General features: G+C 42.7%; 1 protein-coding gene across 11 annotated transcripts in view; it reads left to right on the top strand.

The window, feature by feature from the left end:
- The window catches only part of kcnma1a (potassium large conductance calcium-activated channel, subfamily M, alpha member 1a), a 263,823-nt gene that overhangs the window by 135,139 nt on the left and 102,295 nt on the right, over nt 1-26,389 (top strand). For all 11 annotated transcript variants that reach the window (XM_083775288.1, XM_083775287.1, XM_083775296.1 and 8 more), the window contains exons 4-5: nt 24,119-24,212; nt 26,003-26,114. In XM_083775288.1, coding sequence (XP_083631414.1) covers nt 24,119-24,212; nt 26,003-26,114 — 206 coding nt within the window. The remainder of the gene's footprint in view (nt 1-24,118; nt 24,213-26,002; nt 26,115-26,389) is intronic.

Here is a 26,389-nt window from a genome sequence, read left to right as displayed (position 1 = left end):
TTTTACTGACATCGCCATTAGGCCACCACAGAAATCTTAGAAAGTCGACGTCCTTTGCAGACACCCTCACTTGATGGAACATTGAGCGGATATCTGCCATAACAGCCACAGGCTCCTTTCTAAATTTCAGAAGCACTCCAATTAGGCTGTTTGTCAAATCAGGGCCTTGCAGCAGCTCAGAGTTGAGTGACTTTCCCTGGTAGGATGCACTGCAGTCAAATACAACTCTTAATGTTTTCTTTTTGGGGTGATACACGCCGTGATGTGGAATGTACCAAACTCTCCCGTTTGTCTTTTTGAGCTGCTCTGATGGTATCATTTCGGCATAGCCCTTTTCAATTACATCAGCTACAAAGTTAATGTACTCTTTCTTGAAATGTTCATTCTTTTCAAATTTCCTTTTCAGCCCTAGGAGGCGCTGTTCTGCAACTGAACGATTATTTGACATGATAAGGTCGTTTCTCCTGAAAGGCAAATCTAGATAATAGTGTCCATCTTTTAGTGTTACACTATTATTTGCACATTTTATGAATGTCCTGTCCTCCATTGACATCTCAGGCTTATCCTCAGATGCCTTCTCACTGAAGTCTTGATTATATTGACTGATCAAGAGCTGCTCTATTTTGTCAATTGAGATTGTATTACATTGGACAGTTGGATGGCAGGTTGTGTCTGTGCCATCATGATGTCCAAGCGGTCCATTGACAATCCACCCCAAATGTGTTCTCACAGCAAACGGTCCATCTCCTTTGCTGTTAATTACCTCTAAAGGTTCCATTACTTTTGGGGCGTCTGTTCCAATCAGCAGCTCCACTTCGGCATCAATGACAGGGATGTGCACTTTGTTCAGATATGGCCATTTAGATAGATCCTCCTTTCTGATGATGTTCTCTCTAGTTACAGGCATTTCCTTCTGTGTGTAAATGCCTGGAAGAATATAAAAGTCATTAGTGTCCAGTCCAGCCACTTCTAGGCCTGAAACAATGCGTGTTTCGATAACTTTCTTCTGACCCATAGTTCTTAATAAGATGTTAGTTTTTCTTCCTTGAAGGTTGAGTCTAGCCATTAGCCCCGCTGTACAAAATGATGCCGTGCTGCCTGGGTCAAGGAATGCATAAGTATGCACTGTTGTGTTCCCTTTCCTGGCCTTTATTTGAACCGGCACTATTGCAAGTTTGCAGTTGTCTTCACCGGCCCCAGTAAGACCGCTTGTCAGCACGGAAGCCATGGCTTTGTCTTTGGTGATTTCCTTCGTTTCAGATGGGTCTCTGTAAATATGTAGCATTTTGGGGTGCCTTAGGCCGCAAATGCTGCAATTTAGTCTTCGTCTACATGTTGCACTGACGTGTCCTTTGCACATGCAGCCAAAACATATTCCATTCTCTTTTAGAAAAGTGAACTTTTCGTTATGTGTCCTCTTTTCCAACTCTGGGCACAATTCTAGTGCATGCTCTCCTTCACAGAATAAGCATCTCTTTACAGAAAACTGACTTTTCTTTTCCTGGGTTCCTTTTTCTTTTGCAGCCGTCACGGTTGTTGCAAAAATACTTCCTTTTATTTTGGGGTGTGATTGTGACTTGGACCTTCTTGTGTCTTTATTCACTGGGTCGTCTTTAATGTCACCAAAGATGGGATCTGTAATAATTCTGACTTGTTTTTCAAGAAAAAATACAATGTCCTTGAAGCTTGCTCTTCGGCCGTGGTTCTCCTGGAAGTCACATACTATATTTCTCCATTTGTCTCATAGGCGGTAAGGCAGCTTCTTGATGATTATCAACAGATTAGAAGGCATATCAAGCTCGTGCATGTAGTTGACATCTTCCATGGCATTACAACATCCTCGTAGGAAAAGACTGTAAGCTTGCAGAGCTGTAGTGTCATCAGGTTTTATTGACGGCCATAAAAGAGCCTTCTCCACATAGGCTGTTGAGATTTTATGCTCGTTGCCAAAATGCTCCTTCAGTAGAGACTTAGCCTTCCTGTATCCTCTGTCTGACATCATGTGTAAGCAACTCCTCACAAGTTCCCTTGGTTGTCCTTGGGTATACTGTTCCAGATAATAAAGACAATCTGTGGGATTTGGGTTCTTAGTTTCGATGTTATGTTCAAAGGATTTTATAAAGGTATGATATTTAAGTGGGTCACCATTAAAAATGTGAATTTCCTTCTTGGGCATAGAAGACAGACATTGTTGTTGAATGAGTAGGGCTGTGATTTCGTTTTGTTTCTCCATGACAGAATAGATATTGTTGCCTTGTTCAACTTGACCTCTGGTACCCATCTGGCTTGCCACAGGTGCTGTAGTGCGAGGCCGGACGGCCGGATCCACAGCTCTGCCTGTGACAGTGCCTGCTGGTGCTGGTGCCCCAACATCTCTCTCTGGTATTGGGTTTGCTGTCAGTGAATAGACAGCGCCACCTGTGGGTGCTGCAATTAGAGCTGGTGCCTGTCTGGGTTGTGAGGGGACCTGTCCTGGAGTGGGTTGTGCATGTGATGTGGAAACAGCTGCCTGCTGTCTCTTCTCAAAATATGATCTCATCCCATCTGTCACTTTAGATGTAATAGAAACATCAGATCTCCTTGAACCTAGCACCTTCATTTTTGCCACATTAGCAGCCATGCTTGTGTCCAGCTCCAGCTGTTCTTTTTGTCTTCTTAGCTGCTCCATTTGTACCTCTAGGGCATGTCTATCCTGTATCATTTTTTGCTTAACGATGAGAGCAGCCATTTCTGCCTCAGCTTTCAATCGTGCTGATGCTGTACTTGAAGCTCTACTAGAACCTTTTGTTTTCTTGCTTGCATTTGATACACTGTCACCAGGTTGAATCGTTTCCTGTAAGTCAACTGTTTCAGATGTTGTCTGTTGTGATTGAGTTACCTGTTGTGACTGATCAGAGTGCATTTGAGCATTAGGTGGCATTGTCTCCTGCTGCCCATCATTTATTTTGTCCTGTCTAGCAGGTATTTCAATATGCCGTACATGTCCAACATTCATTTCCACCTCTTCAGGTGAACACATAAATTCAGTAACTGGCCCAGTTTCTTCCACATTACTCATTTCATGCATTGACATTTCATACATTGGCATTCCAAGCTTAACAAACCACAGTTTCACATCCTCCATGAAATCTTTATGGTGTTTTGAAACACGTGAAAACCACACATTCTGATTTTCAAGTTCCTCCTGTGGAATTGATAAGATTAGTGAATCGTGTACTGCTTTTGCATTTTCGTACGCATTTATCAGTTCCCCCATTGTGCTTTGCACATCCTTTGTATTTGCGTCATTTTTCATTAGCCCTTTAATTTCTCTTGTGAGCTCTTTCATTTGTTTCACATGTGAGTGGCGGTCCTTCTGATTCTTTTCAATTTTATTACCCAGTGCTTTGGCTGAGAGCTTGACCCTCCTCCTTGTGTCCTCCTCCATTTGATCCATTCTGTTTGTGTCTGTGACGTTTGTGTCACTCATTTTCCATTTCCAACATGTAATTCACAGCAAGAATACACAGCAGGGGTGCACACAACACCAGCCAAAATCCAAACAATAGTCCCCAATGGACCAGCAGTAGTACTTCTTTCAACTGTGTTCAAATTCAACCAAATACACAGAAGAGAAGAACCTGCTATACAATACGATTGTATTTCTCACCAATGGCTGTGATGCTTTGCTGCTTGTTCAAACATTTTCATTGCTGTTGTCCATATGTCACTCCAAACTGAGTCACACTCTTCTCCAATCCGGAAATCAATCCGTCCAAACTCCATGAATCCATGTTGTCCATTTAGTCCTGTACTCCAGAAAGGTAGTTTTTTACAATTGTAGAGACCTTTTGTTCTTTGTGGTGGTTGACTGAGAGTACCTTTTTCCAACTGACTGGCTTTGTGCAGTAAACTTGACCAAAAAAGGGAAATGAGGAATGTCCAGGCGAAGAATTAAAGTTGAACTCAAAAGGTTTATTTGAACCAAGTTGAAAACAAAAATAAAGATACTTTTAGCATATAACTGTAACTGAGAATAGAAGGAGGTGTAGAACAAAAACCAGACGTAAAAAACTGTGAACCTCCAATCAACAACACCTGGCCCTCTGATGGCCAGGTCATTTATGTCCTCTCTGCCCTGTCTGTAGGGGGTGACAAAGCACACTAACAGGAATGTTAGACATGGCATGATGGCCCATACATGATGTGATGGCCTATAGTAGATCGGCTCCTACACCTACCATGAAATGTTCTATGATCAGGGCCTGGCTGTAAACAAGTTCTTGAGCTTAGTCCAGTTACCCTGGGTAAATATAGTAACTTTGCTTTGCTTTGCTTCGTTGATTTTTCTTGGCCTTTCCTTCTTTAGCGATCCTAGACCGGATTGTGCAACTGTGCTGCCATTCACCTCCCTTTATACAGGCTGACTAAAAAGCTGAATAACTCGAAATCTACGGAGCTCTCCATGGTTTGGATAAAACGTGCGATGTTCGGAGGTCTTTGCTGATTATCCGGTGGTCTAGATGGGAACATTGGCACTTTCTAGAGCAAGGATGGCTTCATTTTAGCTCGTTAGCATTGACACTATTTATTTAGCATCTAAGATGGCCGCCCAAACAGGATGTGTGTTACATTACAAACGGCTCGGCAGTCTGCGGTTGGCTCTTCGTCCAGCAGGAGGCAGCAGATGGGTTAAGTAAAAATATAAATTCTGCGATGTAAAATACTTTGCACTACAAGCTGTTACAAGTAAAAGTCTGGAATTAAAAATATACTCGAGTAAACGCGTTGTGCTGTGATGTGCCGTGAGCTTGTAGATAAGCTATTTGTCGTGTGTGTGTGTGTGTGTGTGTGTGCGTGCGTGTGCGTGCGTGCGCAACTCAATCAGGATGAGCACAGTTCTGCGGTGAAGCCCCTGAATCTCCTGGCAATTGCCATCTGGCCTAGACCACTAGATCCCTGATCATCGTTTATAAAGACACAAATTCCCGTGCAGGGCAGAAGACCAAACTATTCAAGCGTTATAGAAAATGTCTAATTACTTTTCAAGAGAGTCAAGGAGCCAAGGAAAATTGGACAGAGGTTGTAGCAAAGGGTCAAAAGACCAATTTTGACCAACCAACCAACCAACAGCACATGCACCAAGGCCCGCCCCCGCTCGATCATGACTGGAGGAAGGCCCCTCTCTATCCTGATTGGATGAAGGCTGGGCCCTCTAGCCAAAAACAAAACCTATGGTTTTTTTTACCACAGGGGTTAACTGGGGACAGGGAATAACTCCTTATGGTCAGGGAGTATTATCAAAAATATATATATATATTTCAATTAAGTGAAATCACTGAAGATACCTTTAACAGGTTCATTGTGAGATGGTCGGATCATCTTTCAGGCTTCCCTGCCTAAGTTTAAAGTTACCTTTGAACAGCCACTGCACCGACAGCTGAGTTGCTGGTCATGAAAATCCACTTTAAAATGTTGTAGCGTTGAAATATTATTTCCAAAGTGGCGATCACAACAACAGACTGAACGAGGAAGCCACGCGCTGCGCGGCACCTTCCCCATTGTAAACAATAGGGACTCAATTTCAGTGTTGGGACCGTTACTTTTTAAAAGTAACTAGTTAGTTACTAGTTACATCATTTCAAAAGTAACTTAGTTACTTTACTGTTACTTAAACCAAAAAGTAAAGCGTTACTTTGAAAAGTAACTTTTTCGTTACTTTTCGGCTCGGCTCGCCAGTGCCGGTTCCGGCGAACCGCCCCGCATCCAAAACACTTGGTGGAGAAAACATGCTATTTCCGTGCTCAGACCCAGGGACATGGGGACAGCCAGGGACACACATAGTTGTCTATAATAGGAGAGGTTGCACCACTCAAAAAGAAAAACGGGCTCCCACTTCCAGGCCATTCATTCATGCCTTCAGTTCAGTACAGTGATAATAATACCAATAGCAGGGGGGACTGGTGGTGATTTTGATGATGCTGTAGGCCTATCAATACATATTTATAGCAAACAACTAAATACAAGTAGGCAACACAACATGAGGGTTCCAGTTCCACTGCTCCAGTGAATGTTGTATACTGTGCAGATAGGCTGAGATAGCTCATAGCTGCTCTTATTGGTGGTGGTGGCAATACTAATTTGAGTCTGGATTTATAAACAAAGACCAAAACCAGAATTAATATTTGATAATCAAACACACACGCGCAAAGTCTCTTTCAGTATCTGTCTGTCTCTCTCTCGCACACACCAGCTCCGTGAGTATCATACAGGCGTCTCTGTGCTGCTGATTGCAGTGCAGAGACTAGAGAGCGCTCTGTGTTGACAGTTTCGTTTGTGCTCTGCCTCTCAACTAACTGCGGGAAAAACACAGATGTACAAGCCCAAAGCGCTGTGCATTGCGGCCGGTAGATAACTTGTAGATCTGCTACGCCCAGCGCAGGACGGGCGCATGCTTATGACGCCCGCACTCAGCAACGACAACGCACTAGCAGCATAAACCACTCGTCGTCAGACGGAATACACACACGCAAATACGAGTCACGACACGTCACACAACTGTGTCTGTGCTTTCATCCTTGCTTCTATAGCCTTTTAAATCTCATTTCCCATCCACGCGCACAAGCAAAGTGATAGCAGCTTCCACCCGATCTGGATGGTGGTGTTGTTTCTGACGAGGGTAGCAAGTAGCAACTAGTTAGCATGGGAGCTAACATTAGTTTAACTCTGGTCCATATCGTTAGAAGCCAAGGAGTCCTCCTTAATAACACTGGTACTTTCCATCCGTTCCCCAACCCTCACACTCGATGCTGCGTTGCCGTTTACACGGGCAGACACAGACTAATGGGAATATCATTTGGAGCAGGCCGAGCAGCTACTGTACACGTCTGTTTGCATCAACATGTTGCTGGCTTCACAATTAATGATAGTTAGACTGTATCGTTGTGTCTGCCCGTGTTTAATGGTCAGGGTTTCACTGTCCACAGCAGGCAGACCTGTCAAAAATATGCACTTCCCAAAACTCACAAGACATGCCAGCCACCACCTATAAGTTCAAACACACCTCTAGAATATTTAGTTCCCCAGCTATCACATTCCACTTTCATTTATTTTATTCCATAGTCTTAATAGTTTTTCTCTAATAAAGTAGTTTTTATTTGTTTTCTCATGTTCCCCTTGAAAAGCGTCTTTAAGTACTCAGAGAAGCATTATATATAAGCAATATATAATAATAATATCACTATTATTATTACTACTTTTTTAATTGCCTATGCTTATGTAGTCACTATTCATTGATTCACTCGTATCCAAATCCATTCGAAAAAAAGCTCACTGATGATCAGGTCAAATAGGCCTATTGATATGCGATTAATTGAGATTAATTAATCACAAAAAACCTTATTTTAAATTGTTTTTTATATTATTATTTTTTAAAGTAAAGTAAAGTAAAGTAGTTACTTTCATAATTTAATGTAAAGTAAAGTAACAAATTACTTTTTTATATAAGTAACGATAACTATAATTCCTTACTTTTTAAAAGTAACTTCCCCAACACTGCGTAACAGTAACAAGTTACTGAATTTAAAAAAATAACGCGTTACAGCAACCGTTACTGCCGAACGTAACAGCGTTATTGTAACACGTTATTTACGTTACGTTACGTCCCAACACTGCTCAATTTCCCATAACCCTTTGCATGCAGGAGCGACGGACCTTTTTGCGATGATGTCATCAAAACGTGTCTCATGGCCTGGGCCGTGGCCCAGCGGTCCAGGCACCATGGCTGGTAATCCAGTCTGGCAGTGTGCCATGGGTTCGACTCCCGACGGCCTTTACTGCATGTCACGCCCAATCTCTCTCCCCATTTCCTGTCTATCCCTCCATAAAGCCTACTGTCTATCCTTCCATAAAAAATAAATAAAGGCAAAAGCCAAAAAAAAACGCGTCTCATCCCATTCTGTCCGGTGGATTGCCCGTATGACTTAAAACTGATTAAAAACGTGGATTCAACAATGAAAACATAACTCGGGTGTTCTACAATTAATTAACTAAAGTAACTAGTCAAAGTGTTTTAACTGGATAATCTTTCAAATATTTAGAAAACTGTATGAACTAGATAAGTGTGCTCCTCTGAGCACAGGTGTCCGCCAGGCTGGGTTGCCTACCCAGGGCCCCCGTAATCATCAGAAGGGAGTCGTAGCCAATTGGAACCAAGAAAGACATCTTGATCACGTGACCCCAGAGATCATGGGTACCGATTTGGAAAACATCTGTAGTGTTAGTAGCAAAAAGTCAGCTTGTGGATCTGCTACTAGTATGATCAAATGGGGCGTTCATTTTACGGGGGGGGGGGGGCACTCAAAAAAGTTAGAATATGGAGATAAGCGGTTTCTGCCTGACAGCGACGATAAGTGAGTCATAGTGCTGCTTCTGAGATTGGGCCCTGATCCAGAGAAGGTCGAGAACCACATACGTATGTGACCTAGAACCAAACCTGTGTGCTTCTATATGTGACCAAGGAAAGACAAAATGCTTTCCAATACCTTTGGGAACCATCTCTCTCTCTCTCTCCCTGTGTAACTCCAGGTCATGCCCAGGCTTAAGGAGTAACGAGAGCTGAGGGCAGCAGATCTATTTTCTGCTGGACACTGGACAGCATGTGCTCATAGGGATCCCATGTGATCGCAGCGCCGTGTGAAGTGACATTGAAACCAGGGGATCAACCCCTTTGTCTTAATATCGGCCGCTGTGCTGGTGGAAAAGAACGTTCCTTCCGTAACTTCTGTTACGCACGCGGAAGCTTGGCAAGTCTTGGCAAGTCTATGTAGAAAATTCTCCAACGAGGAAATGGATGGGAGGCGATTATTTGGCGACCACGTCGTTAGCTTGTTCCTCGCTTGGCACTCAGCATCAAGGGTCGTATTGGGGCTAAGTCCCTGCGATGTACTAGAGTCATGTCCAGGGGGTGTACTTGGGTCATGTGGTTCCATTATGTAGGATTGTACAGTGTATTATAGTCCGAGAGATACATTTTTAATGCACATAAAACTATGTAACCACCCGACCCTGTAAGTGGTCGACCGGAGTCCCTCAGGGCGTTTTTGTTATCGCTCTACATAAATATCTTGGCGTCTAAGCTTACAGTAACATGGGGTTGAAGTGGGTAAAGGTTTGAGAATCAACTCTCTTTCCTCCACTCTTTATTATACACAATATATTTCCCCTTCATGTTTCACCCACTTACAGTATGTCAGAGAGAGAGAGAGAGATTAATTTTTTGCTATTTTGGGCTTGTTTTCACGGTTTTAACAGACCTGGTTGGTTTTTCTCACGAAACCTGCCAACGGTTGTTCACAGACTGCACATCTACAGTAGCAGCAACTTGTCATCCATATAGCAACATAATGTACAGATACAGTACCTAAAAAACCATAAAAGCGTGGGGGTCCTTGACATGGAAAAGTTTTGAGAACAACTGGCTTACAGAGAAGCCATTTCAAGTAATCAAACCGGGGGAGGGAGGGGGTCTCAGCTGTGACGTGTTTGTGTTCCTGCATTGGTTTCCATGGCGATAAGTGCCATCGGGTCCCCCCTGAAAAGTAGGTGACTGTGAACATTGTGAAAGTAGGGCGCCCATGTCTATATATAGACTTAATTACTGTATGCCTATTCATACGTTTATATCTCTGAGGCATAAACAATGCTAATGTTCCAAAAGAGACGAGCTGATTATCGTGTGTGTGTGTGTGTGTGTGTGTGTGTGTGTGTGTGTGTGTGTGTGTGTGTGTGTGTGTGTGTGTGTGTGTGTGTGTGTGTGTGTGTGTGTGTGTGTGTGTGTGTGTGTGTGTGTGTGTGTGTGTGTGTGTGTGTGTGTGTGTGTGTGTGTGTGTGTGTGTGTGTGTATGGCGCTCCGTTAGTGCCAGCCTAAACGCAAGACGTGACACGTGACCGCGTTAGATTTTTTTAATGCGTGCGTGCGTGCGTTCTGCGCAAGTGCCACAAAAACCATACAGCATTTGCACTGCGCATGGCCGCGTTGAGTTTTTTTAATCACGCGTGCGTGCGTGCATACGTCCGTTTCGCGCAGTATGGCACCGCTGCTTTGACGCATGCTTTGACGCATGCTTTGTGGCTTGCAGCTCTGCACCGCGTTGCAGAACGCGTTCGCGTTCGCGTTCTGTGTACTGTACTGCATCGCGTCGTGTTGTCGCGTCGTGTAGCCTAAACAATATTTAAAAAATATTTAAAAAATATTAATATGAATTATTAATTATTATTATAATAAAAAATATTTAAAAAATGAATAAATAAATATATATATATACATATATAATAATAATAAAAATAATATAATAATAAAAATAATATAATAATAAAAATAATAATAAATAATAATAATAAATATTAATAAAAAATAATATTATTATTTAAATTAATAATAATAAATAATAATAATAACCGCGCAATCAATCAATCAATCAATCAATCAATCAATCAATCAATCAATCAATCAATCACTCACTCCACACCGAACAGCAACCCGTCTCACTTCTCCCCCCTCTCTCTCTCTACCTATGTATCTATTTTTTTTTCTTTCAGTGTGTGTCTGTGTGAGAGTGAGAACGGAGTTCAATGGACTTATCGCCGAAATAAAGGTTTTTTGTAGCTCACTTTAGACTGTTAATGTAGCCTACCATTTCCATATCATTCTAATGGATTCCATTTCCAGTGGTGGTGACTGGTGAGTAGCTCCCCGTTTCCTCTGAAGTGAAGCTATGTCCAAGACCCCAAGTATCGTCCCCGTTCGGTGTCCAAAAGAACAAACATAGCCTACATATATATCCATGCACCCGCTCATGGCGTGTCTCGAGCTTAGAGCTTAGAGACAGCTCTGTTATTTTAAATCTGACACATATAACGAGGAGCGCCGCTGCCGCACTGAGGGACGGCGGTTATAATACTAATCATTTTGTAAATCAAATAGCCTGCAGTGGACTGTAACATTGCGTGGTCAGATCATACACTACAGAATTATATGGATCGGTTGGTGACTATATGACGTTGATTAGGTCTAATGATTAGGTTATTCATCGCAGCCATGCTGGGTTTAACGAGATGGCTCAGTGCAACTGTTTTTGTCATGTTGCAGTCTATCGTTTGATAATCCGATTGATTTATAAAACATTTAGCATTATGAACTGAAGCAGAAGCTCATTTGTTGCGCCGCAAAACAGAGGCCAGCCAGCGGTACCGTGACCACACCGTTCACTTATCTCTGCCTGCACAGTCAGTAATCCATTCCAAGCCCCCCGCCTCCACTCACACAAGTGAATCGCCATAGCGCAGCCCTCTTCATAATAAATACATACTTGTAGGCTATATAGCCTACACATTACACAAATAACAGAATTGCTATTTTTATTGTAATAACGTGTGTGTGTGTGTGTGTGTGTGTGTGTGTGTGTGTGTGTGTGTGTGTGTGTGTGTGTGTGTGTGTGTGTGTGTGTGTGTGTGTGTGTGTGTGTGTGTGTGTGTGTGTGTGTGTGTGTGTGTGTGTGTGTGTGTGTGTGTGTGTGTGTGTGTGCGCGAACTTCGAGACGAGTTGGTGACAGTGGTTTGTATTTTGATTTGAAATAAATAATGATGAATAGATGTCTACTGTTCATGCTTGTGTGTGTTTTTTTAGACAATAGACCACTTAGCAATTGCTTTAACTATGAAAGAAATGAAGACGATGAAGGATATCGATGAAATGTATGTTTCACTATATATAAAATATATACCTTGACTCTCCCTCTGAATGAAATTAAAAATCGGGTCCTAATAATTAACCCTAAAAATCTATAGACCTACCCTTAGGTTTAGCTGGAACACACGCTCAGCATCGCGGGGTTAATGGTAGGCCTACTTGGTAACTATACTTAAAAGGTCTACTTTATCCCATCACAACTATAGTGATTTTGCAGCTATTTTCAATGAACAGTATGGTCTATTGTTGATTAATGTGGTCATTTCAATCTAGGCGCCGTAATGCGCAAAATGGAGTCGACCGGTGGCCACTGATGGCCTATTATTCAGTAATAATTAGCATAAGTTATTATTAACGAAAAACATCTAATACTATTTTAAATTCGTCTAGTAAAGTTAGTAACTAATCAGAAGCAGCAACCATTTTGTTTCAAACAACTGTTTGAAAAAACTGCTTGTTTTTCGTTAATAATAATACATGCTAATTATTATTGAACGGTAAGTATGCTGGTATGTACGCTATGGTACACTATAAGCTTGTATATCTGTTTATTTTAAGAATGCGCCGCTGCATTCTGTCAGAATCTCGTGTGTGTGTGTGTGTGTGTGTGTGTGTGTGTGTGTGTATGTGCACACATGTGTCACACATGATGTGTGCTATATATTTTATAGCTCTAGAGACGCAGAGACAGAGACATATTTATTTAAAATCATCCTGGCACGTAGGCCTATAGACAACGGCGTCAACTCCGCGCAAGAGCCAAAGCACCCGCTGGCAAAATAATAAGCCAATAATAATAAGTTAATATATATAGGCTACTCTAAGGTGGGCACCTGTCGTTATAAACCTTCTGCACTTGCCTATAAAGCCAATGAACGGAGCTCATTTCTCTCTCTCTCTCTCTCTCTCTTTCTCTCTCTCTCTCTCTCTCTCTCTCTCTCTCTCTCTCTCTCCATCTGCCGTGCACATGCAAAGAGCGCATGCAGGTATCCAACTATCCAACATTGATAAACTGGTTCGCTTATATCCGTGCAGTATAACATCAAAGTCCAGTAGGCCTATAGTCCATTTATCGACGATCCAGCAGCACAGTAGCATATACAGTAGGCCTATTAATCATCATCAATGAACATGTGTCAGCCGCTGTTGTCAAACTGCCCCCCCCCCCTATCTGTCTATCTGCATGCTACGACAGACAGACAGACAGACCTGTCAATGCGCTATACGGTGGCCAGGGGGGTGTCATGCAGGGGCGTTATCTTCTTATAACGTCAGGCTTCACTGATATAATATCAGTGAAGCCACCACAGCTCATGAAACATAATAGGCTGCATGGCTAACAGGGCTTAGTGCTTCCTATACCATATCTCTCCTTTCTCTGGCTCTATGACTTATACGCCCATGAAAAATGGAAAATATAAATTGCATTGAGTGTATACCATTTGGAATTATACCAATCGGTTGAGATTTGGCAGATTATAGCCAATGTTAAATATCAACTTTTTGCGCGACGGGCCATTGGGACTGTGGCGGCGGTGTTTTACCTATACTTGTGAGGACCTCTGCTTGGATTCATGGTGAGTGCGCACCGAAAAGTAATTGGAATATATTTTTCTTGCCACATTATAAACAAGTTTACTTTACCTCCTCACTGTCCTCAGTGTTTGGGACGGGATGTAGGCCTGTATCATGTGCTGTCTGCGTGCATATAGCGCTGCGCTCCAGTGAAATTGTCATTGCTTGAGAAAAACGGATAAGGGCTTATTGGTGGGTTTTCCGTAGATATTAAGGACTAGTTAGTCCTTAATATATAACTAGTCCTATATTTCCGTTGTGGAATATATAGAACTCATGAGAGGCATGAAAGGAGTCATGAGAGTCTCATGACTTCTATATATTCCGCAACGGAATATAGGAATCCAACTCGAGGCTGGTGCATTGTAACCTGACGCTGCCAGACCAATACCGCCCTCATCTGGCAGCTTCAGGTTAGGTGCATTGGGCGGCAGGAGCGACCTTGTGGGTGAGTATATAGGCTGTGTTAAATCGAATGTATTGTAATGTATTATATTTACCAAATTTTCGGTGGGAAAAGTAGGTGACAAAGGCTATAGCAATGGCTGACTATTTAGTAACGCCATTGCAGGATCCAGCGACTGCCCAGGAGCGCATGCAGTTCCAAGCTGCGCATATTAAAACCCGTGGTACAGTAGAGCGCTGCATTGGCCTGTTAAAGGGTGAGATGCTTTTGGTCACATGTGTAGTAGCCTAGCTCTTTATTTTCTGACATCATTTATTATTTGTATATTTACGTTTCATGCATTAATTTGTATCAAAGGCAGGTGGATTTGCTTGAGCAGCAATGGGGGCACGCTATATTGTACAAGCCAGTGAAGGCATGCAACATCATATTGTCCTGTGCGGTGTTGCACAATATTGCCGGTCAATGGCGTGCCCCTGGACCTTCAGACCTTCAGCTCCCACCAGATGAGCCGATGCCCATTGACCACCCACCGGAAAACCCCTACCCGAGGGTTATAGACAGAGGAGAGAGGACCTCATAAGGCGGTTCTAAAAAAGTAAGTAAAGTATAGCCTACTACAGTTTGGAATTGGCCCAGATACGTTACACATGTTAAAATGCACTTCACTTTTTTCTCACTTCATTCAAAGATGGTTTAAAAACATTGGCATATAACAGCAAAGGCAACGAATTGAAATATGGGCATGCACCTATAAAGCTCGATGTAAAATCAAGGCATATAGCAAAAAAAGACCCTCGTTTAATAAATACTCTTTGCACAATGTTTACTCCCAAAAAATGTTGTATTTATTCTGCAGTTGCCTGCCGACTCTATCCACACTCGCCGTGAGATTGACTATGGATGTTGTATTTATGTCCCTCAGGGCCTGGACAATGTCACGCTGCCCGGCCAGGACCGCGTCGTTGAGCACCGGGCTCGTTCCTGAGCCTGGCGTGGGGGACCGTCCTGCAGGAGCAGAGGGGCGCTGCATGTAGGATCCCGCACCGCTGCTGTGAGCTGGCGCGGCTCACCGCTGCTATAGCCTTCTCTGAAATGACATTGGATTGGCCTATAATAAATAAATATTTCAACCCGTATTTGAATGTGTGAATATTGTACTAATTATATGGTCCAATAATAGGTTTTGGTTACTGGTATATGATATAGGCATGCAGGCTACCTAGTTTAGTTTAAAACATACCTGGCCACCACCAGTCAGCAGCTGAGCCTGGCGGAGCTGGGACGCTTTTTTTCCGTACACATTTTGATATCCGACCACTTCTTCTTGACCTAATGAACGGTATAAATTAGCGCTTTTCCAAAGCTAGGTTATCACATATATATTTATTATTCAAATCTATATTCAAGTACCGTATATTGAAGCATGTCAAACAAACCTCTGCTCTTGTTCTCTCGACTTGGGAGACGCTGTTCACCTGGCTGGTGATGCGAGTCCACACCTTCGTTTTAATTTCATTGCAGACACCACTGTTGGCCCCGGCGAATAAAAGTTTGCGGTTTGATTCCACCTCAGTCCATATTGTAAAATGAAAATGTTACATTGTCTGTCTGTCTGTCTGTCTGTCTGTGCACGCGCGCACGGCATTGCGGTGTTGGAACAGCGGAAAAAAAACTGTGCCAAATGTAGAATATATATTTCTTAATTATTTAAATTCCAAAAAATGTGTAAAAATATGACTATTGACATACAAATAAAGATGTATGTCAATCATGTAACATGTAAGGATCAAATGACTTATGCCAATATCTGAATCAAATGACTTAGGCCAATATCTGAACATGTCATTTTAACTTAGGCAATTATAAACGTTATTTAGGCCAAATGACTTCTGCAATAAGTGACTTAGGCAAAATGTTTTATTCCTATTATTTTTAATAGACCATGGTTTAGGGTCAGCCACAGAGTCTTTAAAATAATATCAGAGCACAAAGACATTTGACACTGAATGGGAGTGAATGGTACTGAATGGGACTGAAATTAATTTAATTTAAAAACTATTAATTCAATTCATTTAACAAACTATTAAATCTGCATTCCATGCTTCGGAATATTAGAAAAAATATACAGATATCTATATTATATGTATATATGGCATTATTATTATTATTATTATTATTTATTTATTACGCACGCACACACGCTCACGCACACGTACGTGCTGAGCAACATAACGGGCACACGGTCACACATGCGTGTGTGCTGTGAAGCGTGCGAACACACACGCTCACGCACACGTACGTGCTGAGCAACATAACGGGCACACGGTCACACATGCATGTGTGCTGTGAAACACCAATCGTCACGCGCCACGTGTGGCGCGTGACGCTACACATACTAAGCACTGCAGCTCTGCACACCCATGACCGCATCGCATGACGCATGACAAAAAAAACAAACACCAATCGTCACGCGCCACGCGTGCACGCATACTAAGCACTGCAGCTCTGCACACCCATGACCGCATCGCGTGCGACTGACTGAAAAAATATTGACGCGATATTTGAGAAAAACGCATAAACGCATAAAGGCACGCGTTGCTTGATGCGTGCGTTGATTGATGCGTTACGCATGCCCGCGTTGCGCGTTGCGCGTTGCGCGTTCCCATTGAAAATGAATGGGGAGATAATTAACACGTTCACACGGAGCAGTGCAGCGCAGCGCAAATCTAACGCGGTCAAGCGACGCGTCTTGTGTTAAGCCTGGCACTAACGGAGCGCCATAGTGTGTGTGTGTGTGTGTGTGTGTGTGTGTGTGTGTGTGTGTGTGTGTGTGTGTGTGTGTGTGTGTGTGTGTGTGTGTGTGTGTGTGTGTGTGTGTGTGTGTGTGTGTGTGTGTGTGTGTGTGTGTGTGTGTGTGTGTGTGTGTGTGTGTGTGTGTGTGTGTGTGTGTGTGTCGAGTCATGGCTCCATGCACACACAGTTTACATTACAGTGAATCATACTATCTTCTTATACAGTAAATACTAAATATCTTGTGTTTTTGAGGTAGGAGGTTTTTGTGTAGATTTTTGTCCTAACACAAACATTAAATGACATTGACAATGAATGGAGAATTTACGTGGACGAGCAAATCGGCTATTTGTATCCTACAAAAAGATTACATTCCCATTGACATACTGTACGTCGCTGGGCAGCGCGATTGCAGCCTAATGTGTACCAGTAGGTGACAGAAATAACAGGTGGTGTAGCAAAACATCTGGCACAACATTTGGAATAGAATTAGAATTAGCATTCTATATTCTATGCTTTATTGTTGCTACACTGCCTGTCGCTGTCTTTGGGCATTTCACATATAAGAGAAAGAGACTCATTATTGCACTGAATGATTGATTGTTATATACAGTAGGCCTGGACATTGGGTTACATATTCTGGAAAAGTCTTGGATATTCATTGGGAAGTAGCAGATCTTGAATTTGAGAATTTGAGACGATATACTTGGGTTGACCTGGGTACCCCAGGGCTCTGTACTAGGTCCGCTAATATTTCCTCTCCACACCAAAATGTCTTCGGCAGAAATCGCCAATCTGGAGGCAGCGGGGCACGTTGTAGATCGGCTATACATTTTTGGGGGCCAAATGTTCTCCCCATAGGCTTACCATATGTCCTCTTTTGGGGGGCTGTCCGGGCAGTCTGGGGGGGTTTTATAAATTCCTTCAAATGTCCGGGGTTTTACACGTATCGACTGTATATGGGCACGTTCTGAAATACCGCACCGGAGCGCACTCGCCCATTAGTTTGCATTGCACAGTGCGCTCAGTGCGTTATTTCCGAACGAGCCCTGTGTATCGCTACGCTCACAGACCATTCAGACCAATGTGTATTACAATGCATGTTCAATGGTTCGTAGTGGAAAAACACTGTGAGAGGTGGACTTCCAGCCCGAACCCCGTAATGTGTATTATTCATAACTCTAGTCTGCATGCGCTGCGCGCTGACAGCACTTGTCCCGACCGCAGGCTGCAGATAGACTGTTGTGCTCTCCGTGAGGAAAGCTTGAAATGCCAAAGAACTATCTCATCATCATTGACATGCAGAAAAAGTAGGCTACTGTTTTCTTAGCTTTGTGACTGACCAATGAGAAGCAGATTGTATTGTCTGCAAAGGAATTATGTGTCTGTCACAAATAAAAGTTATGTCCTGCAAGTCCATGTCATGTCAACAACACAGACAAGGCAGCTGTGCGCGAGGTGAGTCCTGCAAATTAAATTGACCCAATATTATTTTGTACAACCTAGCAAAGCATAAGATAATGGTTTGGAGAATAGGCTGGTCTCTCTTTTTACAAGAGATAAGCCATTGCATACAGGTTCTTAAACTTTTTAATTTCAAGGACCCCCATAACTCTGAGAGTAAAACCCATAAAAAGAGTCCCATTTTATTCCATTTGTACAGTATCAGAGTTAAAAGTTATAAAAGGGTCCATTTGGTTCCATTTGTATAGTACACTCTTAGAGTTACAGACCTGTAAGGGTCCATGATTTGGTTCCATTTGTACACTCTCAGAGTTACAGACCTGTAAGGGTCAATTTGGGTCCATGTGTTACACTCTCAGAGTTACAGACCTATAATGGGTCCATTTGGAACCCCCTCAAGGAACCATGAGGGTCCCTGGATCACACCTTTGAGGTTTTGAGAGCCACTGCTTTAAGTACATAACTAATATAGAGCCAAATTTAGGAGCCAAACCTTTTTGACAAATTAATTTAATTCAAACAGAACCGCGCACGCACGACACATGCACGACGTGCATGTGAACATGCACGTGCACATGCACGCGCGCATGTGTCCTCTTTTTGGTAATTCAGAATATGGTATGCCTACATAATAGGGATGCTAGAGTTTATGTGGATTAACTAAAAGTGAACATTAAAGCTGGTATAACAAATTGTGAAGCTGTGTGCGCCTGTGAGGCGCCTGAAATGAGGGCGGTGGTAATGGTGTCTCCTTTGGTTTTTACTGAATGGCGTTCTTCTTCTTGAGGCTGTATAAACAGAAAGAATTTGCTCAGACAGTGTGAGGGAAAGCAGCACAGGGAATCACACAAGCAAGTCTCTTCTTTTTCTACTCTCTTTTCACCACTTGCACTGTCAAAATAAATCCATCTTTATTCTCAAGGTCTGTGGGAAATAAAAGACTTACATCTTTGAATGGTTGGTAAAAACCTGATGGGCAGAAAAGGTAGGAGGTGCATATCGTCGCTGTGGGCAGAAAACGATATCTCCATATTCAAATGTTTTGTGTTTATTTGTACATTTACGTCCTACTTGATCATACAGTGTCACACAAAAGCATCAAAAGTAGCAGATCCGCTAGCTCTAAGCGCGGCAGCGAAGTGACGTCCCTGTGATGTACTAGCATCATATAGGGTTAAATGAACATAGGATTGTACAGTGTATATTATGATCCGAGAGATACATTTTTAATGCACATCAAACTGTGGGTCTGGGAGAAATGTAACCACCCAACTCTTAAGTGGTTGACCCTCATCAGGGCCTTTGAGTTATTGCTCTACATAAATATCTTGCCGTCTAAGCTTACAGTAACCTGGCGTTGAAGTGGGTAAAGGTTTGAGAATGAATTATATAATCAACTCGCATTCTTCCTAAGTCTGTGAAAAAAGACAACCCATTTAGACCTGAGACAAGATTCTAAAAACGTCGTCTTCTAGTTTTCTGAAAAACCTACGTTTCTATGTCAGTGGTGCTCAATATACAGTATCATGTCAAGGACAGCAAAAATATATTGAATTGGCTGCCAACCCCCATTTGAAAATATGTTGTTCCAGCCAGGGAGGGACCCCCCCCCCAGAATCAAAGATTTGAGTTAAAAACGTTCACTGTGAAAGCATAATATTCAAAGATTTGTGCCACATTTTCACGATTTTTCAAAACGGAAATTTTTCAATAGCTAAAGGATAACATGATGCTTAAAACACCAAAAGGGGTTTCCGCCCAGAATGGGTTAAATGTCTTTGAATGGTTTTGGAGAAAACCTGATGGGCAGCTTTAAGCGTGGCGCGAATCGACGTGTTGATTGATGTGTCGATAGTGTTTGTCGATATGCTTTTTTTGATATATATTTGTTTTATATTTATTTGAATCCAGAAAAGTAACAGTTTTGGACATGTGAGTTTTTCACCCGACCGACGGAGACGAAATGCAAGTACAGTTATTCCGCCCACTGCGTTTAATCAGTCGAGTGTGTACGGTGCATTCAGAGCTGTGTGATTCATAGCGGCCTCACTCCCAACACGCCATTTAGCTTGTGTGCATTGAATTGTACGTACATGCGAGTGGCGAGTAAATAATTGACTGCTGGAGGCCCGATCAATGTTAAGTCCGTGGATAAGGTCACGGGCGATTTAACCTCTGTCAACAGCCTGATGGGGCGTTATGAGAAAATGCCTTTTAACGAAATGGAATCATTCAAATCCATAACCGGCCCCCACACTAATCATCCTGGAAACAAGCCAAAGAGGCTCACCTTCTTTCAACCTGGCATCCCTTGTATGACATGCACGCACGCGTGCACACCAGGGGGGCAGTCAGCCAGATATTTCGTGAAGCCTCATTTGAAATCGGTAGTTCATATAATGGCCTGTTGTGGCGCTGGACTGGACCCAAAAAGCCCCATAGCTCCATAGAGGCCCATGTATTTTGGCCCAACTTCACCTAGACTGTATTACCTTAATAAACATGGTCATGAATACTTTCTTCTTCCAGTCACTAGTTTAAAGTCTCATTTCTAATGTCATAATATTCTTTTTGGAAAATTATGGTCCCATTAATTAAAAAAATTACCATAAAGAAAAAAAACCATCGCATATGTTCTGAGGGGCGTGGCTACCGTTACAGTCTATGATCGGGATTCCCCTCCCACTCGAGTCAAAATAAACACCAACGGAGAAGAAGGGGGGAAGTCCCGCCTCGTTGTCTGGGCAGCCAATGGCCAGCTGGTCCAAAACGGAGCCAGCCAATGGCCAGCTGGTCCAAAACGGATCTAGAAAGATGGCGATTTACAGTGCAGGAATAACAGGCTTCATTTTACGTCCATGTTAGACCCGGCGAACGCTTTGTGATTTCACTTAATTCAAATATCACTTTTTGTTTTATTGTGATAATCCTCCCTACAATAGAGTGTGCTGACCATAAGGATTTCCTCCCTGTTCCCAGTTAACCCTTGGGGTCAAAAAAACATTTCGTTTTTGGCACGGTGGCCCAGCCGTCATCCAATCAGGATAGAGAGGGGCCTCCCGCCAATCATGATCGAGCGGGGGCGGGCCTTGGTGAGCTGTTGCGTGTCTCCCCACTGTAGTGCGTGCATGTGCACATCTTGTTATTGGGGCGGACCGTTTTCTTTCTTCTAAATCACCCAAATCACTGAATGCTCCTTTAAAAATGGCACACAAAAGAAATGAAGCATTGTGAGGCATTGTGAGCTTGTAGATACGCTACGTTTCCACGTTGAAAATCACACCACTCATCTGGATCTCATGAATATACTGTTCGACTTCATGAATCAGCACAGTGCTGTAACAAAGGTCATCCTCCACTGTGGTGCTATGCTAACGTCATCCTCCACCACGCCAATGTGTTTTCTCATTCGGTCGTAAGATGAACCATAAAAATGTAGACGCCTCATTGGCCACTGGGCCACATACAGTACATCTACACCATCATGCCACCCCCATATTATGTTGGGCAGCTGGCCAGAACTGAACTGTAAGACATATTGAGTTGTATATGGGGCCATTACTGTTTCTATCTATGCAAGATAGAAACAGTAACAGATAAACAGATAAGCTGCTTTTGGTATGAAAACCCCCTTTTATTTTAACCACGTATCCTTTTATCGTAACATAACAGAGATATATCTTTGGATGATCCTCACCTCTGATGCTTTTTAGATCGCTTTTTAGATATACCCCCCCCCCCCCCCCTCCTTTCTTGGATATTGTCAGATGGTCTCCCCGAGTCCCCGGTGTGATTTGAACATACAATATGGGGACATTTCACCTGCCAGTCTGCCCGTTCGTCCTCCATACCGCAATAGCGTAGCCATAATTTGATGTTCATCCCACTGTGCGATTGGCCTCATTACTCATGCAGGGAATTCAATGCACGAGCCACGGTATGAAGAATGCTGTGGCACGTTCGTGTCGTTGGCTGTTATTGCTTTGTCGAGATAGAGCGAGAGAGAGAGAGAGAGAGCATCATCCGTTAGGTAATGGTTTCATCATCACCGGTGTGACCGCAGAGATGGATTATGTGACAGAATGGACGCATCACGGCTCATTTGTCATCATCTGCCTTCGTGTAAAAGGTGCAGCCACGGAACAGCACTTTGTTAATTGGAAGGAGCAATAGTCCCCTGTGTCATCACCCTGTGTGAGAACCAAGCCTTCTCCAGGTTGGGGAATACCACTGGGAATATACTATACATGAGTGCTTTGTGGAGGCTGAATGGTGTGGACATAATTATAGTCAAATAGGTCTATTGTGTAAATTAATGCCCTACTACTAGAAGCATCAACCGTAGCAACTTGGGGCCAAGGGGCGACTGTGGCTCAGGAGGTAGAGCAGGTCGTCCAATGATCCATGGGTCGGCGGTTCGAATCCCGGCTCCTCCTGTCTACATGTCGAAGTGTCTTTGGGCAAGACACTGAACCCCAAATTGCTCCCGATGTGCTGGTTGGTACCTTGTATGGCTTCCGCTGCAATCGGTGTATGAATGGGTGAATGTAATGCACAATCTATGTAAAGCGCCTTGGATAAAGCCGCTATATAAATGCACCATTTTAACTTGAAACGAGATTTTTGATCTGCTATTTTTTAATTGGAATACTGAAAAGTAACAGTTTTGAACATACAGTATAGTATGGGGTTTCTACTCAACAGAGACAATATTATACGGTTCACATCGGGTGACACATTTTCAGCCAATCAGGAGAGAATACCCATCACCTTCAATTCTATTGTGTTCCAGTTCCAAATTTTGTCTGCTCATTTATTTGTGGCATTACTTCTAAGTTCTAATTGCACTTGTTCATCCTGTAAGAGTTCGCAATCCTGATTGGATACAATCGGTGTCCCGACCTAAAAATGCATTTTCTGTTTAATAAAGAGCTGGAGAGACATGGATACTACTGCAATGAGTAGGCCTACTATCAAAATATAGAGCTATTTAACACTTATTTTAACCAAACTAAATCACTTTCCTACCTTCAAACAAACCACCTCGCTGATATGTTGTTTGTGTGTTAGAAAGTAGGCCCTGAAGATTCTATGTACTTACTGTATGTTGTAGGCTATAATGTTCTTAATGTACAGTATATGTGCTCCATGTTGAGCAGACACTGTGAAAACCAACTATCCCTCTGGGACAATAATGGCTAATCTATGCTATGCTACTACCATCTGCGTACACTTTGAACACGGTGAAGTGAACTAATATTTTTTTTCCCGCTGCAATACCCGCCTCTACAATCTGAAGTGTACATTGTATTGCATAGCTATATCCTTTTGGGCTTATTAAAATTAAATTGGTTGTAAATAACTGAAATATTATTGATTTCGGTTCAATGCAACAACCTCATCCAGACGATATCCTTTAAAACAGTGGTTCTCAAAGTGGTTCCCTTGGGTGAATCCCAGGGGGTCACCAGATAAATGTGTTAATACAGCATCACAATAATTCTAACCCCTTTATCCATGTATATACATTGGCTATAGAATCCTGTCAGATTGTGATGGTTGTCTGTCTCTCTGTCCACAGTCCTATAGAATCCTGTCAGATTGTGATGGTTGTGTTTGGTCTCTCTGTCCAGTCCTATAGAATCCTGTCAGATTGTGATGGTTGTGTTTGGTCTCTCTGTCCAGTCCTATATAATCCTGTCAGATTGTGATGGTTGTCTGTCTCTCTGTCCAGTCCTATAGAATCCTGTCAGATTGTGATGGTTGTCTGTCTCTCTGTCCACAGTCCTATAGAATCCTGTCAGATTGTGATGTTTGTGTCTGTCTCTCTGTCCACAGTCCTATATAATCCTGTCAGATTGTGATGGTTGTCTGTCTCTCTGTCCAGTCCTATAGAATCCTGTCAGATTGTGATGGTTGTGTCTGTCTCTCTGTCCACAGTCCTATAGAATCCTGTCAGATTGTGATGGTTGTGTCTGTCTCTCTGTCCACAGTCCTATAGAATCCTATCAGATTGTGATGGTTGTGTCTGTCTCTCTGTCCACAGTCCTATAGAATCCTATCAGATTGTAATGGTTGTGTCTGTCTCTCTGTCCACAGTCCTATAGAATCCTATCAGATTGTAATGGTTGTGTCTGTCTCTCTGTCCACAGTCCTATAGAATCCTGTCAGAACTTCTACCATGACTTCACGCTACAGATAGATATGGCCTTCAACGTCTTCTTCCTGCTCTACTTTGGACTGCGGGTAAGTGTGCAAGAAAATAATACACACACACAGGCAACCAAAAGGCTCGCCCCAAAACTTGCCCCCATTTCTTTCCCCCTACGGACTGCTCGCCCCCACCAGCGGTTCTTGTATTATTGTATTTGTTTTACTGTGGATACGGTTAGAAATAAATAAGTTGAGGGTTATGCATAGTTTTACTGAGGTTAAGTTTAGGAAGAAGGTTAGGTTTAGGCATAGTTTACTGAGGTTACTTTTAGGAATTAGGTTAGGTTTAGGCATAGTTTACTGAAGTTACTTTTAGGAATAAGGTTAGGTGTAGGCATAGTTTACTGAAGTTACTTTTAAGAGTAAGGTTAGGTTCAGGCATAGTTTACTGAAGTTACTTTTAAGAGTAAGGTTAGGTTTAGGCATAGTTTACTGAGGTTACGTTTAGGAATAAGGTTAGGTGTAAGCATAGTTTACTGAGGTTACGTTTTAGGAATAAGGTTAGGTGTAAGCATTCTATTATACTTATGGGGACATTAAGGCCCTCACAAGACAAGTATATATATCTTAGTAATTCGCACGCGCGCACAGACATGCTACATTTGGTTAATAATACACAGATGCCCAGACGTTGCAGCCGGGCAGAAAACATCAATGAACGCCCTACTTCGTCATACCAATAGCGTTTCACAAAAGTAGTGAAAATGTACAAGCTCACAACGCCTCACAATGTGACGCATTTACACCCAACAGAGATGACATATTTAAACCATGTTGCTGGCATAGCTGCTCATGCAGCAGCAGCAGTATCCAGTGCAGTGTATCCTGAATGAATGAATACATCAACTCATACAAAGTAAAGCCCCATTCGTAGTCGTACCTCGTCGTACGACGGTGTCGTGTGGTGCGTGAACGGTCGATCTACAAGCTCATGACGCGACGGATCCGCGACGTGACGTGGGCTTTTAGATCGTCGTAAACACCGCCCTGTGTATGACGAGGCATGAAGTTGACTTAAGCTGCTTACAGCATCCAACACACGCGCATGACTCAGCGAGTCAACGGATGAGGTGTGTGTGTATGTGTGTGTGGTTGATGTGTCAGGGCGGGAGCTCAGGGAATGAATTATGGAATTATGATAATTTCTGAATAACTGTAAATATACTGCAGCGGGGCCGTCAAACAACTTGACATTTCTTTTTCTTCAATTAATTCAACAGACTAATTCATTTTGTGATTAATCACCATTATGAATTAATGAATATATACATCCAGTGGTGTCTGAAGAAGTGGTTATACTTAAAACTTTACACACACGTCAAGGTTAAAGTGATTTAAAAAATAAATCCCAGAAAAACTCTTGATTCTGGATGTGGCCAAAACATTTTGACAAGGTTGTCGCAACTCACACATATTTTGGCCTTTGGTCCTCAGGTCTTTCCTTAAAAATCACACCGGTGTGAAGTGAGGGGTGATCTTATCGTACATCATCATACATCATCTCATTCCGGCCAATCAGAATTTGCGTCCTCACCTTCGTCTTCAATGTTTGTGTTACGCAATGTTTGTGTTTACACAAACACTCAAAATTGTCCATTCATTGTGAATAGGATTTAATGTTTGTGTTAGGACGTTTGTGCACATACACCAAAAGTTGGACATAGGAGGCGGATATCGCCCCTCAGAAATATATATATATTCACAACTGGTTTCTGCTGCAGCTAATGATTGCTTCTAATGATCTCTGTCCGTCCGTCCGTCCGTCAGTCCGCCCGCCCGCCCGCCGTATATGTTGTAAATGTCATCCCTGTTTCTTCCCACAGTTCATTGCGGCCAACGATAAGCTGTGGTTCTGGCTGGAGGTAAACTCTGTGGTGGATTTCTTCACCGTTCCTCCAGTCTTCGTGTCCGTCTACCTAAACAGGAGTTGGCTCGGTGAGTTTGGACTTAATTCTATTTCACCATCTCTCTCTCTCTCTCTCTCTCTCTCTCTAGCTCTCTCTCTAGCTCTCTCTCTCTAGCTCTCTCTCTCTAGCTCTCTCTCTCTCCTTGCGTCATCCCTCACTCTCCTGCCGGGGTGTATCCACACCTCCACTCTTCTATCCCATTTTTGGCATCTGTTGTTTTTCCTCCTCTTCCTGCCAAACACATTTCTCTTCTTCTTCTTTTATGCTCTGTATTTCCCAGTGTCACACTCGCTCTCCATTTAC

This window comes from Protomyctophum parallelum (genome assembly GCF_964188405.1).
Source record: "Protomyctophum parallelum genome assembly, chromosome: 10".
In the NCBI taxonomy this organism is placed as follows: domain Eukaryota; kingdom Metazoa; phylum Chordata; class Actinopteri; order Myctophiformes; family Myctophidae; genus Protomyctophum; species Protomyctophum parallelum.
The sequence above is the reverse complement of the archived record's forward strand: the minus strand, read 5'-3'. Positions and strand labels throughout refer to the sequence as shown.